Source organism: Podarcis filfolensis, assembly GCF_964270895.1.
Source record: "Podarcis filfolensis genome assembly, chromosome: 10".
In the NCBI taxonomy this organism is placed as follows: Eukaryota; Metazoa; Chordata; class Lepidosauria; order Squamata; family Lacertidae; genus Podarcis; species Podarcis filfolensis.
In genome coordinates, this window is record NC_139612.1 from 51,286,015 (window position 1) to 51,303,373 (window position 17,359).

General features: G+C 42.0%; 1 protein-coding gene and 1 long non-coding RNA gene across 10 annotated transcripts in view; one reads left to right on the forward strand and one right to left on the reverse strand.

Moving 5' to 3' along the window:
• Nucleotides 1–11,425, forward strand: part of LOC310743729 — a 28,034-nt gene extending 16,609 nt beyond the window's left edge. The window contains exon 3 of the long non-coding RNA XR_014539195.1: nucleotides 11,271–11,425. This is a non-coding gene — a long non-coding RNA (uncharacterized lncRNA). The remainder of the gene's footprint in view (nucleotides 1–11,270) is intronic.
• CHST11 (carbohydrate sulfotransferase 11) overlaps nucleotides 1–17,359 on the reverse strand; it is a 199,985-nt gene that overhangs the window by 108,382 nt on the left and 74,244 nt on the right. For 8 of the 9 annotated variants that reach the window (XR_014539176.1, XR_014539177.1, XM_083574149.1 and 5 more), the window contains one exon: nucleotides 11,447–11,532. Coding sequence is in view for 7 of the 9 variants with exons in the window: in XM_083574146.1 (XP_083430272.1) it covers nucleotides 11,447–11,532 (86 nt within the window). In the remaining 2 variants the exon portion in view is untranslated. Of the gene's footprint in view, nucleotides 1–11,446; nucleotides 11,533–12,632; nucleotides 12,652–17,359 lie in introns of those variants that run through there. The other variant, XM_083574144.1, reaches the window with a different exon arrangement.

Consider the following 17,359-nt stretch of genomic DNA (forward strand, 5'->3'; position numbering starts at 1 on the left):
ATCCTATATGACTTCTGTTGTAATTGTGCTGTTTAGCTTATTTTTAGGGGTTTGGGGTTTTTTGGTTTTTGTTAATAGTGTTTGACAGATTGTACAGTCATACCTCGGGTTACAGACGCTTCGGGTTGTGTGATTTTGGGTGACGCACCGCGCCAAACCCGGAAGTACCGGAATGGGTTACTTCCGGGTTTCGGCGCTTGCGCATGTGCAGAAGCACCGAATCGCAACCCGCGAGTGTGCAGACGCAGCACTGCAGGTTGTGGATGCTGTGGGTTGCGAACGTGCTTCTCGCACAGATCACGTTCGCAACCTGAGCGTCCACTGTAATTGTTTTACTGACGATTTGCAATTGTTTCACTGATGATTTGTTAATTATGCTATATAATTTACGTTGCATTTGTGATGCTCTATTATGTTGTAGTTATTTATTGTTTGCAAGCCACTTTGCAAATCATGTGAGTGAAAAGCAGAATAGTAATACAATAAATCAAATCAATCAAATCCTAGGAGCTAAGAGTAGTACACATGGCACATTTCCCCAACAAAACTAGGCATTGTGACTGAGTGGGGATAAAACCTAAGAAGTCCCATTTGAAGTCCAGCACAGTTTACATCACACTGGCTCTGTTACACAGGAGATATATGCTGCAGAACTGGAATGCAAGGGTGCATCATATGGCTTGGCCAAAGTTCAGCACTCTTAACTCCCATTGATTTCAATGGAACATTTAAGCCCATGGTTCACTTTTTCCAAATGAGCTCAACTGAGGCAGGAGGAGGAGTTTATTCAGTGATGGCAGGGGAGAGCTTTGTTGGTATTTACCAAGTTTCATGTAATTTTTGAAATAGAATCAAGGGTTTAGTTCAAAGTTCAGTTGAATATCCTTCTTTCTACTGGTTCTATAAGTTGAAGACTAAACCCAGAAAACCTATGTCTGGCCACACTTGTCCATGCCTTGGTAACCTCCAGAACAGATCATTTTCCTGCATTTTATGTGGGGCTGCCCTTGAAGACAGTCAAATAACAATAGCTGAGTGATGAGATGAAAAGGGACCTTTCCCATGACAGCGCCCCAGCAGCACAACTCCCTCCTTTCTGAAGTATGACTGGCATCATCTGCCCATTTTTTGATGCCAAAACATTTTTATTCTGCCAGGACCTTAGTAGAGACTGATAAGAGATATTCTGTTGGACATACCTGCTTCTGTTTTGATAACTTCTGCTGTAATTTTGTTAGAGCATACCTGTATCTTGATAATTGCCGTCACCTCTTGTTTTAGACTGTGTTTGATTGTAAATTGTTCTACTTTTAAAACTTTAGTTTTTTAATTGTTGTTACCCGGGAGAAAGATATAAATTTAAGATAACAACAATAGCAGCAGCAACAACATCGTCAACATAAATACTGCCAGTACCATTCAAAATTAGAGTGCACAGTGGCAGTATGGAATGCAATTTATTCTTTTGACAGCTGAGGTGCAATTATTTCAGAATAATTCTAGTCCTGACAATTTACTTAATTACCCTACAGTGTGTGTGTGTGTGTGTGTGTGTGTGTGTAAATTCTACAGCTGAACATGCAAATAGGCCTTGCATTTGCGTTGTCGATTCTGTTGTCAGTGGCCATTTCCTACCACCAGGTAGCTCTAGTTTTGAGCCCCATCATTTCCACACCCACCTTTCAAAAAGAAAAAAAAGAATCAGTATTCAGCTTGAAGAGGTTCCGCAGAAAATGAATGGAAACCATGACACTATAGTATCTTCCTTTAAAAATATATATTTGGATTCCCTTTTATTGCACTTCCTGAACAAGTTTGTACAAAACCAGAGCATCCCAAATTCTAAATCTACTGTTATTTAGGAGGTTGTGTGGGAGAATCCCAGCTACATGTTGTACACAACATTGATGCTGTATACAGTTGCATATGAAGTTCTTTATGCCGGAAGGTAAGGTCATTAGATTCAAACTGAAGCCATTTCTTACAGGTTCACATTTATTTTCTCTAAAAGATGCAGGAATGTTTCCTTGCCAAAATGTATGTCTGTATGTGCTCAGATAAGAGGTCAGCAAACTTTTTCAGCAGGGGGCTGGTCCACTGACCCTCAGAACTTGTGGGGGGCCGGACTATATTTGGGGGGGGGGGATGAACGAATTCCTATGCCCCACAAATAACCCAGAGATGCATTTTAAATAAAAGGACACATTCTACTCATGTAAAAACACACTGATTCCCAGACCATCCGCGGACCGGATTTAGAAGGCGATTGGGCCAGATCCAGTCCCCGGGCCTTAGTTTGCCTACCCATGGTTCAGATTATAGACTGCATAAAACCATTTAAAAAAACCAAACTACCCCCTTTTAAAATTAGTTCATAAAGTGGCATAGAAGGAAGAGTCATCACTATGTCACTAGCCAATAGATGTTTGGGACACTCATGAAGTGAGGAACATAGAAACATACCATTGGTTCATCAAGCTGAGTATAGCTTACGCAACAGGGAACCTGTGGTCCTCCATGTGTTGCCGTATTTCAGCTCCCATCCACCCCAGTCAACTTGGCCAACAGTCAGGGCTGATGGGAGATGTAGTTCAGCAACATTTGAAGGGCCACAAGTTCCTAATCACTTGTCTACATTGGTTGGCAGTAGTCCTCCATGGTGTAAAACTGAGCCTTACCTGGAAATGCCAGAGATTTAACCTGGGACTTTATTATGACTTTATCATGTGCTCTGCCACTGAGCTACAGCTTTTCTTCCAGCACCCCACCCTCCGCAGGCATTTAGGTTGACATCCCATTCTCCCCCTAATAAAGGCACACTGTTTGGTAATGCCGTTTCTCCACAGAAGTCGTACTACACGCGGAAAGACATCTGGATCCCCCCACAACTGAACAACTGTGCATTTATTGCACAATAAAAAAACATCGTCTGGAAAATCCCTTAGAGTAATATCAATTAATTCCTCTCCTGTTGGACGCCTGCTGCTCTGACAGGCAGTAATTAGACATACTGCTATAATTTTGCAGGTTGCTTCTGGAAGCAGAATGAAATAACTAGGGGTTGGCATTGTACATCAGGCTGTTTCTATTAACTCTCTGTTCTGTTTCTTTACGCTTGATGAGCTTTTACACATGAGCAATCAGTGCCTTCAACTATACTGATTAAGATTATGAGCTGCTTGTGTTTACTGTTTGTAGTTTCATCAGGCTCCAGAGATGGGCACAGTAGGTAGGCCTCTTTTTATCTGTTTTTATAGAGTCACACACTGCAGTTTCACTCATTAATAATCACATTCTGGATGGAAAAGAGAAAGCATTTAAGGTGGATTATCATAAATATGAACACTGTTCAATATGAGTTAAGTAACAGCATTCTAATATACAGAGAGAGAATATTCATGCATTACAGCTGTTGTTAAACAGGAGTCATTTTGATTACTGCAGTGCAGGGTTCCTCACCACAGTACATGTGGGCACCAATATGCCTGCTAGCGCTTCCTATGGCACCCACAACAAGCTCTCAGTAAATATTCCCTCAAAAATCAACTATGTATGAGAGACTGCTGTTCCTGCTCAGTTCTTGTTTTCACTGTCTCAGATTCTCATACACTTCCCCATGGCAGCCATTTTGCTTTATACCACACACACACCCTAACAGCAGCCATTTTGCTACTAGCACCCATGGCACCTCTTCAACATTCCAAGTGTGCCCATTGGCCCCAAAAGGGTGGCGGTCCCAGCTGTATATCATGGTATTTACATGGCCAGAAGAAAATGTAAGAGTCATAAGAGAAGGACACTAAGTATAAAACCAGCTGCTATTTACATTACTCCATTTCTGGTTTCATATTTTTCTTAGCAAACATAGTAAGCTTCTGATACTCATTCTTTTACTGTGGTATTCTTCTACAGGGGGTCAGGTAGAATATAACTCTGCTAATTCAAGTGCATCTAGCCTTTTCAGTGTCACGAACTATCTTTACAATATGAGCAATCTGGGTAGGCAAGAACTACCCAGATCTTGCCACCAACTTATCCTGTCCCATCCCAATGAACGAAGCCCTACTATAGGGCATGAATTGCTGCTTCGTTTTTAGCTCTTAGCTCAATTCCCAGTCTGATTCTGGTCCTCCATATCCAAATCCCTAGGCTCTGTCACTTTTTGAAGCCCACACAGAAGCAAAAGTGGTGACCATTGATACTGGCATGTGACAATCTTAGGTAAGTCCCACTGGACATTATAGGATTTGCTTCTAAGTAGAATTACACAGAATTGTACTGTAGGTCTTCCATCTTCTGATTACTCAGTACTCTCAGTTGAACAGGTGTACAGTTTCCATCTCACAACTTCCATTTAGAAGTATTATGTATAAGTTTATGTCATTCAGCATGGAAGTCCCATTTGCACTGGCTGACTCTCCCATGCAAACTACAAATGCAATTCTACATTGATTAACGATGAACATGCTTTGTGTAAAACTGTCCAAGGCTCCAAGTCCCTTAGTCAATTTTATCATGGAATTAAAGAGCTATTATTCCTGGAGCCCTGATTTTTTTCTATCACAGATCTATGAAGCAGAGCTCTCTGTCTCACTAAGCACTAGGTTTAGCAGCCAGCAGTTGGAGGGTGAACAACTGGGATTTAAGACAGCTGAGGCAAAGCAAGCATGTGTGATTGCTAGTTGTAACTGAATGTGGTTAAACTTTGTTGAAATCAATACATCTCAGCACATCAACCCTGAAATAACAAAGCATCAAACGGCTTCAGTTACGACCCACAATTCTTGGATCTATTTATCAATTCCGTCAGATGGATGGACAGACAATGCCTTTAAGCAAGGCAGCCTCCCAGCAATTTGGCTCCTTAATGAGCAGAAAGACACATTTTGAAAAAGAAGGTTGAAAAAGTGAAATCACAATGAACCAGGAAAAGAAAGAGAGTGCAGGCCATTGAGATTAGCGAAGTCGCAACACAAAAACATTTAGAGGAGAGGTGAATAATCTTTGGCCCTCCAGATGTTGTTGGATTCGAACTCCCACTGGCCCCAACAAACATGGCCCATGGACAAGGATGACAGTTTCTATAGTTCCCATTATCCCTGTCTTTCAGTGAACATGTACAAGTCAAGGACACAACCTGTTCCTGTAATGCTACACCTCCCATGGATGTTCACTGAATGCAAAAAGAACATATGAAAAGTGCTCCTCTCTGAACTGTTATGCCAACTCTCTGCACTAGCACTTGATCCAATGATGCCATTTATGTGAAGACTTTCTCTTTGACTTCAATGCTGGGGGTAGTTCAACAGGCACAAAGGGAAGAGTTGCACTGAAGTCGCTGTTGGAGCCACTGTGTGGGTAGAAGCTCCATGCGTGTATCAAGTTAACTGTGTGACATGAAGCAGGAAAGCAGGAGAAGATGCACTCCCTAGACCAAGCTTAGCTATGGCTTAGCTGTGGTTAGCAGAAACCAACCAACTTCAAACCATTGTTTCTTATGAAGCCTGTTTCCACTAAATATACTTAAGCTAACCAGAGTTTAGTAACACTAAACTGTGTTTAAAGTAAAATGGAAGTTTTTCTTAGCCTTACCAGATGACCAAGGAGGGAAGACTCTGTTAAGCCCCAAACTCATCCTAGTAACACTAAACCATGGACTTATGTTATGAATGAACTGGGCCAATAACTCAGCAACAAACCTAAAAGAATCATTTTTTTAAAAAAAAAATCCAAATACAGTGATATCTCAGATTACAGACGCATCAGGTTACAGACTCCACTAACCCAGAAATAGTACCTCGGGTTAAGAACTTTCCTTCAGGATGAGAACAGAAATAGCGTGGCGGTGGCACAGAAGGCCCCATTAGCTAAAGTGGTACATCAGGTTAAGAACAGTTTCATGTTGAGAACGGACCTCCAGAACGAATTAAGTTCTTAACCCGAGGTACCACTGTACATAAAAAGGATGTTTAAATTTGTATGCAAAGGTAGCATCCATACTATCCAATTAGGATCCTTCCTGCATAGGAAAACAGGATCAAGACCCTTCTTGGAGAAGGGTAGTAATTTTCTTTCCTATTACCCTGCCAAGTCTTGTCACTAATTGCTTATGATTTGGTTCTGTTTTCAACTGCAATGAAAGGATCAGTGACACCCACAGATGTGCTCAAGCCTCAAATATGTTGTTGGCAAATTTTGAACCTTGGTTGACTTAAGCTCTGTGGGCTGGTTGGTAATTAACTTATTTTTAGCCCAGTGCATCCCTACAAGGCCACACAAATTACAAGATGCTGCAGTGTGTTGCTTTTCTAAGAATACACTTTGCAAATACAAGGAGAAGTTTGGTTCTTTCATCCAGTTAATCCTGACTTCTGTCTAGCGCTACCAGACATATATTCATTGACCCTTCCTCCTGCCAGCCACAGCTGGGAGCGAGATGGAATACAGTAGCTGTCTTGGTGTTGCATTCTGCTGTGGGTAACTTTCCCCATACACCATGTGAGTGTGTTCAACCTATAAATAGATTTTAAACACTCAATTCCATGCATGAGATATCCGTAGGTAGACAGGGGGAATACAACATGGCAACATCCAGTTCATATTAAACCAAACACTGGACACCATAAGGACCTGACATTAACACAATGTTAACATGCTTTTAGTGATGTTTTATCAAAGTTACTGTAATTTCCTATATTTTTATGAAAATTGTAGTCCATAAAAATATATGGGTGGGATTCAACTAATGAGCTCTGCACAAGGACATCTGCTTCTGCTATGGGCCTTTCCTGGCCTCCTCCCTCCATGTGCCACTCATGCTCCCCAAAATTTAATTCCTCCCTACATTTATCTAAATCACCACAAAGAAATGCAGACCCAGCAGGGATGGGCAAATCTATTTTCTGGTCCATGTCATATCTGTTTATTTTTTACCCAAAATTCCAATCCACAACCCAATTATGTTGTCACAAAATTTGGAGAATATTTATTTATTTAGTAAGTGAAATTACTATTCCATCCTTCCAAAGGAACCTGAAATGTGAAAAGCAAAGTTGCAGTCCACATATTAAGCCCAAGAAGTGCAGAGACAGCTGGAGCATCCCTAGGATCCAGGCATCCCCTTCCCTTCAGTATCTGCAACCTCCAGGGTTTAATAATGGGGTTACACTGGCCCTGAAGGAGCAGGTTCATAGCTTGGGGGTACACTTGGATCCTTTGCTGTCGCTTGAGGCCCAGGTGGCCTCGGTGGTCCGGAGTGCCTTCCATCAGCTTCGGCTGGTGGCCCAGCTACGCCCCTATCTGGACAGGGATCACCTAACTACTGTTGTCTATGCTCTGGTTACCTCAAGGTTAGATTACTGCAATGCATTATACGTAGGGCTGCCTCTGAAGACGGTTCAGAAACTTCAGCTGGTGCAGAACTCAGCAGCCAGGTTGCTCACCAGAACTAGACAGTTTGAGCATATTACACTGATCCTGGTCCAACTGCACTGGCTACCAATTAGTTTCCGGGCCCAATTCAAAGTGCTGGTTTTGACCTGCAAAGCCTTAAACGTCTCAGGACTGCAATACCTTAAGGACTGCCTCTTCCCATATGAACCTACCCGGACCCTGAGATCATCTTCTGAGGCTCTTCTTCGTGTGCCTCCTCCTCAAGAGGTCAGGAGGGTGGCAACACGAGAACAGGTCTTCTCTGCAGTGGCTCCCCATCTGTGGAATGCTCTCCCCAGGGAAGTTTGCCTGGCGCCTCCACTATACATCTTTAGGTGCCCGGCAAATACAGTCCTCTTCAACCAGGCCTTTGCCTGACCTAACATCCTATACCCTTTTTAAAATGCTGGCTCTCTTTGGGGAGGGGGCATAATTTGTTTTTTGTTTTGATGGTGGCGCTGTGCGTTAAACTACAGAGCCTAGGACTTGCCGATCAGAAGGTCGGTGGTTCGAATCCCCGCAACGGGGTGAGCTCCCATTGCTCGGTCCCTGGGATTTTGCTTTGGTTTTAATTTTGTGGGACATTATTCAAAGAGCTTTACCGCTTGCTCCTGTTAATCATATAAAGAAGACTTCGGGGTGGGGTGGGGGAGATTTCCCAAATGATCTTTCATGCCATAAATTGCATGACTTCTCATGCAATTAATGCATAGTTCTTCTTAACAATACCTGATATCTATACAGTTTTCCATGTTTCCCAAAACTTATCTTCATACGCACGAGAGGGGGCAAGGAGTTGTTGCTACTGCTTGCCCTTCTCCAGCTTTTAAAAAATGCATCTCCTTGGCCATGTCAAGGCTAGAACGGGGAGACATTCTAGATAATTGGAAGGGCAGCAGCTGCAGTTCATTGGTATGCTGATCTGTCCCCAAATCCTACTTCCCATTGCTGAGGCCTCTTTCCTTCCTCCTCGCTGTACCCTTGGCTAAAAATCATGGTGAAAGAGGAGGGGCAGAGATAGGGCAAAGGAGTGGATTCAGTTAGGTGGCTGCCCAACGCCTTGCAACCACTCTTCCTCTTCCGAGCTCAGGTGCTCATGCGGCAACAGCAAGCTGGAAAGTACAGCCTGCATGAGAGGGTCTAGCTGAGCAGGAAGATCTGCATGGCACTCCCCAGATGATGCCAAACTCAAACACCACCTGTCATTTAATGACAAAGTGCTGACAAAAATCAACTAAGTTTTTCTGCGAATTGTGGAAGAACTGTATTCAACCGCACAACTGAGGCAACAACAGGGCCATTCAAGGTGGCAGCCTATGATCACCTCACTTCACCTCTCTCCTCCACCCAGTAGCTCTCTTGCTATTTTCACTCCTCTGAAGTGATCTGTGAATGTCAACAGGACAGCGTCTGCTGGAATATTGCTCTGTCATGCCCTTCATGCATAGACATATACAGTGCAAACTCTATCCAAAAAGGCGGATGGATATTAGGCTGAGTCAATCTCTCTTCTTCTTCTTCTTCTTCCTCTCCCCCCACACTCGCTCTTTCTCCAACTCTCACCCCTTCCTTTAATGCACTACGAACAGAAGATGCCAGTGTACTGATGGAAATTCTTGATGTGTGAAAAACGTCATCTGCTTAGTTCAACAGTGGCTGTGAGAAATTCTGGCCTTATTCAAACATTGACTCTGTGCTTGGCTCCCTCAAAGAGGAAGACGCTGAAGGAATTCTAATGCAGAGGGCTTGGTAAAGATGAGGGATGAGGAATAAATTTGATTCAGTTTGCATCTAAGTGTGAACCTACCCAATTTGCACTTTCTGGAACAAGACGTGAACCAAAGCACAGGCATCCACCAAAATTTGCACTTTTCCGAATTGTGCAATGCAGTTCCTCAGACAAATAGTGTGTGCATAAGTGCATATACTTAGGGTGTATATTGCATTACAAAAAAATGCTTTGCAAACAATGCATATAATAGGCATAATTGCATACAAAAAAAATGTGTCTATTGGAAGAAATTAAAACAAAACTGCTGATGAATTTTCATGAGGTCTTCTTTAAAAATTGCGAACTGATGAGGAAACATTGAGAACCAAACTTAAGATTAGAAGAATGAGAAACTGGGAGAAATTGAAATTGACATACAGTGGTCACCTGTCCCTGGTCAAGATATACCTGGAAAGGAGGACAAGAAGGAAGCCATATAGCAGAGAACTGTGTTCCCTACTTGTAGCAGGTCAGGAAGCTTTTGCATCTACCCAGCTTGCAAAGAGACTGGAATTAAGGCCTTTTTAATGTGTTTGTATGTTCTTATCTTCCTTCATGACCTTTGGCAATGGGAACAGAAAAGTCACAAGCACATATTGAATGTTTCCCAGCAAACCCCAGAGGCGATAAGTCAGAGCGGTTAAAGCTTACTTTCCTCACCAGTCATTCCCTGAAAGCGTTCTAAGGTTTTATTATTTCCCCTTTTGGCAGGCTTACTTTCTTCCTGTTGAAAGTTTTATGTACACTTTCCAGTTAGCAACACAGAGCCCAACTTGCTCGTGTCAATAAATGCTGTTGCCCTAACTTCCTCGGACTCAGAATAAAAATGGAAACTAACCTGAGTTCATTTTAGAAGCAGAAAGCAAGGCAAAGGTATATTGAGAACAATTTTGACATTCTCATGTCACAGCCAACACGTATCTCTCAAATGTCACCAGTCCCCTCTAAAAATTCCTGCTTAATCAGTGGGAACCCATTTTGCAAGCCCCACAGTGATTCTTTCCATCACCAAGTAGCATTTGAAATATTTAGTGGCTTGTTAAATCTAATGAGTGAGATTTATTAAGAGTCACTTCCCTTAATAGCTGCCCGCGTTTCACAAAATGTTATTCATTAAGGTATAAATATGAAATAGGCAGCTGTTAAACCTTAATAACTATGTTTAATAGCTGGGCTGGCATTTCCCACCCTCTGCAATGGCAATACTTCCTCTCCACTGCTAGCAGGAAATGCTACTCTCCAAGGTATCATTAACTTATTTAAAATATTTTTACCCCCTGCTTAATCTGAAGATATCAGGGAGGTAACAATAGTTCGATAAAATAACAAAATACACCACTAAATATCAAATCACAGAATGGACCTCTTTCTCAGCAGGGTATCATCAACAATATCAGAAAAACCATGTTTCGTCCCCTAAATCACAACTGATGGCTACATGTCAGCGAACAAAGGCTTCAGACATACTTTAAAAATGGATTCCTATAGTAACATTTCAAAACATACTGGAAACAGGAATCAACCTCGTGTTGAAACAAAGCCAGTCATGGTGTTTTCTGGGTTCCCTTTCCATTTGAACAGAGATCATTATTCATGAGAGCCAGTGTGATGTAATGGCTAGAGGGCTGGATTAAGATCAGAGTTCAAATGCCCATTCAGCCACGAAAGCTCACTGGGTGACCTCGGGCCAGTCACTGCCTCTCAGTCTAACCTACCTTATAAAGGTAGTGCTCAAACATTGCTGGGGTGGGGGGAGCTGTTAAACTGACTTCTGACTCACAAGTAACCCAACCAAAATTAGCCAGCATGGGATGAATGGGTGAAAGGCTGGAGCTGTTAAGAAGCTGCAAGTTTCCAGAATTATTATTATTATTATTATTATTATTATTATTATTATTATTATTATTATTATTTCTTTGGGCCACACTTATCTGCAACATTTTGGCTACCTACAATTGCTTCCAAACAGTATCTGGAAAGGGGAAAAGAAAGCCAACATTAAAAGTCTTAAGGTGTTCCACAGTGTGTGCGCCTATGCGTTATCTCTTCTCTATTTCCCTATCCACAGGAGATGAGAATTCACTAGAGCTCTCAGATAAGCGAAATAACTTTGCAAGGAAAGTGCACAGCTTCTCTGCCGCCTTAATGCACTCCACCAGGAAGCAAGACTATTCATCAGGAAAATAACGGAACAGAGTGTGTGGGATGTGTGAAGAACTGAAGCTACAGTGCTAGGACACTTACCTGGGTTGGATTGTACAGTTCCTGCAGTGGGCTCCTCGACCCCTTCCGGCAGCAGATGTCCATTCCAAATGGATTCCTACGTATTACTGGCAGGAAATAAAGGGAAATTAGTCAGGTTTCCCAAATATTAAATGATTCTTAAAGCATAAATTAAAACAATTAGCATATTTCAGAAATGAGGCTGGATTTCTTTAAAAATAGTGATGAAAGAATTAACCATAAGGGTGGGTCTGATGGAGTGGGTAGGGTTCAGCTAACTAAACATAGCATTATTATAATTTGTTGTTATTGTTGTTGTTGATTAAAACACCTTCTTGTTCCAAAATGGAGCAGGCAGATTACTGGATAGGGTTTCATTTATAACCCCCCATTTTAAAACAACAGCATTGGTTGCAGTTCCATTCACAGTGCTAAAGTCCTAGACAACTTTGCTCCCCCAAATCTGAAAGATCACCTCTTTTCCTACAGACCACAGCGGGTGCTAAGATCAGCTTTTGGTAGTCTCACCACTCTCAGAAGATTTGGCACAGGTGGCAAGGAAGAGGGCTTTCTCTGTGGCACCCTAAATTGTGGAACTCCCGCCCTACAGAGATGTGCCTGACATCTTCACTATCCAGCTTTCATCACTGAAGGCCCACCTTCTTACCCTGGCCTTTGACAAGTGAAATACATACTTTTAGAACTCTATACTTGTGATTGTAATTTTTTTTAAGAAACTGTTTTAATGTTGTATTTTAAATTGTAACACACCTGGGGACCTTGGGGTGAAAAGGAGGTAATAAATCAGAACAAAGTAAAATAATTATAATATATTTAATACACTGCCAATAGTTTTTTGTTTTTTAAAGCAGGCTTCGTGTTGATATATACATCTTTCCCAAAGAGAAACAATGAACAACATAATTGCATAGGTATTGGGATCAGCTGACTGTCACATAAGTGATTCTTATAGACTAGATTCAATTTGTAAAACACACTGAACTTTACCTAAGAATCTTCAGTCAGTTGAAACGCAAGTGTCAGCTTTTAAATGCTGACCATCTTACAAGTGTTACCAGCGAAACTGCTAGTGTGAAGTAGGAAAACAGTAACCAGCTTCTATTCAATTATTTTTCACATTCTCAGACATTTTTATCTAGGCTAACTTGTCACAAACAACTGGAAACTGCAAACACCTTCTTATCACCTCATTCACTTGCCAGAGCAAGGAGAATCCATCAATCACTCTGGTGCTCTGGAAGATGACATCATCACTCCTACCCTTTAAAAAGTCCCAGAAACACTGCACCGTGAATCAAAACCAAAGGACCTACTCGACACAACAAGAGCTGGTGCATTTCTTTCTTTGTTTTTATAGGGCTTTTAGTGCAGTTTTACCATCTTTAGCTTCTTATATCTTCTAAAAAACACTTGCGAATCGTTCCCAATCGTCACCTAAAAGTAAATATCCCATCAGGCTGCAGCACTGGGAGGGATGAGAAGCAGGGCAACTGTCTCAGCAATATTGAGAAACAAGCTCCACACCCTCAACTGTTTCCAACCCAGATGGTCATCGTAAGACATCCATGGGTGCAAGATAGTTGGATCGACTCTGCCGTCATGCCCACCCTGTGATGAGCTCCCTGGGCCTCCCCTCTCAGAAACGGGCAAGAACACTCAGTGTTTGGAAGGAGGTGAGCAACACCACGCCTCCTACTGCTACTGCTTTAAAGCCTTGATGGTGAACATAATAACTGGGCAGCCTCACGTAGCAGGAGAAGACGGTCCTTGAGACATTCAGATCCTGACCTTTAAAGGGCTTTAAAGGTTAGCGCCAGCTGCAGAAGCAATTACTTAAACAAATTGTGTCCTATCTAATGCTTATCATATTAAAATCTGTAAGAAAACTGCAAAACATCTCTGCAGAAGCGAAACAGAACATACATCTTTTTTTGTCTTGAAAGAAAAATAAATGTCTCTCTTTCTCTCCTAATCTAAACTGAAACATTAAAAAGGTAATTATCTACTGAAGGGACCTGCTGCTTTTCCCTCAAAGCAATGAGAAACTCCACAGTCTTGGTGGTATCTTGAATAGTTCTAGTAAACAAACACACTAAATGATTTGATTTTCCGTCACCATTTAAAGTACTGGAGATTACCGTGGGCTGCAATTTTAATTAACTTCTGAGGATTTTTAGTCAAACAGCTCAATAGAGCAATTGCTTAAAATATTGAATGTTAAACACATGTAGGATACCAATTGATCTTCTGCATGCACAGATACAGGTATTTGGAAGAAGAAGAAGAAGAAGAAGAAGAAGAAGAAGAAGAAGAAGAAGAAGAAGAAGAAGAAGAAGAAAGTTTTCCTCAAGAAAACATTGCATAACATCTTCAGGCTATGCCAGACTTGAGCTCCTAAACAAGTGTTAATTTGGAGCTTAAGACAGGGCTGAGTTTAAATGCCTTCCCTGATAGCACCACACTTTCTGCCTGCTGCAAAGCTGGATGGGGAATGTTTTAGTGGCAGCAGGACAAAAAGAGAAGACAGCAATTATGCTTCCCCTACCAGCAGCCTCCAGGGTGATCGCATGGAGCACTGCCCTCACTCTGATAGGCTTCAGCATAACCCCATGTCATCATTGCCATTAAGCCCATCAGCATGGGGGTCAGTGAGCAATAAACAAGCCAAAGCAAAAGAAAAGGTGAGCCAGGAGGCAGTTTGATGAAAACTTTCATTCCCTTCCCTCGTGCACAGCCATTCCACGCTAGACAGAAGGAGCAATAAAAATGGTTTCCTATCCTGGCTTGCAGAGCAGACACAAACCATACTTCGCCTGCTCTGATGAAGCAGCAAACTATGATGTGCCTCCACTCAGGACCAGATGAATGGAACACATGAGTCTATGGCTTCTCCACTTATTCACAAAACACCAAACCATCGTTTGGTATTATGCCTGAACCGTCTCACATAAACCAAGGCAAGAAATAAGCAGAGCTCGAGCTCTTGGCAACATCACAAGAATGTAGTAACAGGGAGCTTACACGTTTTGAGGCAGGGCTTCAAATAAAGGAATGGATGTTCCCGAGTTTTGTATTATCTGGGGGAAGGGGAATTCTCTCTATTCTGCATAACGTGCATAATTCCATGCACTCATATTGCCTCTTATTGCCTTTGCTGTAAACTAGAATGATCAAAATGTAATAACCTTTCCTTATAGGGGATTTGCTCTCCCCAACTTGTAGAGAACGATGGGGATGGCAACTGGGGGAGGGCCAAGCTCATCCTCACTCCCCGCTCATGTGTTAAATCAGCAGGCCTGAATAGGGCTAGAGCTATTTGCACATTAGGCAAGGACAGATGCTTAGAGATGCCAAGAAATGTGCTTCTTAGCAACAGCAAGTTTTTTTATGCAAGGCTAGTTTGTGAATGCTATATAGCACAGTATACTGTTGAACAGTTGTTCATTTGGCTGACAAATGCACCTGTGCCAATGGCAAAGCAGTTTCCAAAAGAGCTTCTTGTCCTTTTCATCTGCTTCGAGATAAGATAACACCCTGTGGTGTTATATTGACACACCAGCTCACTAAAGGGCAAGGCTGATTTGCCCTTGTAGTGCTTGGTATTCTGATCTACCTGTGGTTTTCTTCAAACATTTCCAATGAAAACTTTTTAATAAAGTTGAACCATAACTATAGTATAAGTTCCAAGCACACCTTGCATGCAAGAGATCAAGTCTTGGGTGGCTTGGCTAAATCAAGACTAGAATTTGCTCTCTAGCTTTAAAAATATATTGAAGAGATGAGGGAACCTGTGGCCTGCCAGATGTTGCTGAACTGCAGCTCCCACCATTCCTATTGGCTATGCTGGTTGGGGCAGATGGGAGTTGAAGTCCAACAACCTCTTGAATGCCACAAGCTCCCCATGCTCAGTACATAGGCTCAGTTGGTACATTATGGGTAAGGAAGGTTAGCTACAGTGATAGGCCAGCAAACTAGAACTCGAAATTATGGTTTAAAGCAGGTTTGCAAGCCATGGTTTGTGGGATGGTTTTGATTTCCAAGCTGACAAAACTGTTAGTTTTGTCTATCACTCTGCACCTCACAGATGGGAGTAAAGTTATTAAGCTGAATACTAAGAGAACAGAAGCAGAAAAGCACATCTAAACACTGTTTAGCCAACTGTACATTTGGAAACTCCAATAGATGTTTGGGTTACAATAATGGACGGCATGTAGTTTGTTGTGAAGTTTGAAATGAGTCATAAAGTCTTGCTCTTTTATTGTACCCCTAAGAAATGATATGAAATTAAACCTAAACTTACAATACATGACCCATTCTGTTAGACAGATTTACTTTCAATGTGATGCTTATGAGGATTTCAGTACATTGATATTCCTTCCTTGAACCTGAAATCTGTGTCCAACCCTCACTGACATCAACTGAGCCAAAAATTGCACAGTCACAATGCCCAGCTGTGTTGGGCGAGCTGAAAGCCTATGCTTTACTTTGCTCCCCCTCCCCCTCCCCACACCTCTTGCCAGTCACAACTACCTTTCATCTGCCACACTCCTAAGCCTTCCCCATAACCACTTCCTTCCATTCAATGTGAATGGGAAGTGTGATATCTGGGGCCAACAAGCAACTAAAGGAGAAAGAAACTTGATCTTCATCTTCGCCAAACAAAGTCACATTTGAAAACCGAGGGCCTACAATAGGGATGGGGAACCCGTGGCCCTCCAAATGTTGTTGGACTCCAGTTCCCGTAATCTCTGTCCACTGAGAAGGCTGGCTGGGACTGATGGGAGTTGGAGTCCAACAGCACCTGGAAGGCCACAGGATCCCCATCCCTGACCTAGTAAAATATAGACCTCTGAAGAACAGCAAAAGGACAAAGCTGCTTTCCATCATGTGAAATTTCAAAGGGATAGGTACATTTAAGTGATGAGTTCATCAATAGCCTTTCAGCAGACTGGACAACAGGAGAATACCATGAAAAAATCCCAGTGAAGATTGTGGTTTCTACCAACATGGGTGCAGAAACAACAGTTTGACCTTTAGAATGCCAGAGTCTCAAACTCCTCATCGGTATTTCCATTGAAGCACAGCACACGTTCACATTTCCCAAATCTTTATGTGAATAGCAGCATCCGCTAGCTACTGGCTTTTTAATCTCCTTGGTAATGCTTTATTTACATTGTTTATGCTGTCCTAATTACTCCTTGTTTGTATCATAAACATAAACAAATATTGGTAATTTGCTTAAATTAACTGCATCTCATCTTACTTTTCTAAGGATATGTTAATATTTAATTTTTCATTACACAGATGCAAAACAAAGTGACAAAGCATCCTAATATCTGGTTGCTTAAAACTCATATACATGTCAGTTGCTGATTGTATCTGTGCTGAAGATGCCCATTTACATCTTGTTTGGGAGATGGCATACATCCTCCAGTACAGCATTAAGAACATGGAAGAAATGGGACTGAAACACAATCAATTGGGGGGACGGGACTGTAAATGGTAACAAAAAAATTAAGCCATTCAAGTCAATGATGTTCTTAGCAGTGATTTCAGTGCATGTAAGATGCAGTAGGTATTGTATCTGAAATCTAATGACAGTACAGTGGTACCTCGGGTTAAGTACTTAATTCGTTCCGGAGGTCTGTTCTTAACCTGAATCTGTGCTTAACCTGAAGAACCACTTTAGCTAATGGGGCCTCCTGCTGCCGCCGCACCACTGGAGCCCGATTTCTGTTCTTATCCTGAAGCAAAGTTCTTAACCTGAAGCACTATTTCTGGGTTAGCGGAGTCTGTAATCTGAAGCATATGTAACCTGAAGCGTATGTAACCCGAGGTACCACTGTAGTTTAATAGGTTTAAGAGAACTGGATATAGTTCCTTTTGCATACCGTTGTGTCCACATGCCGTTTC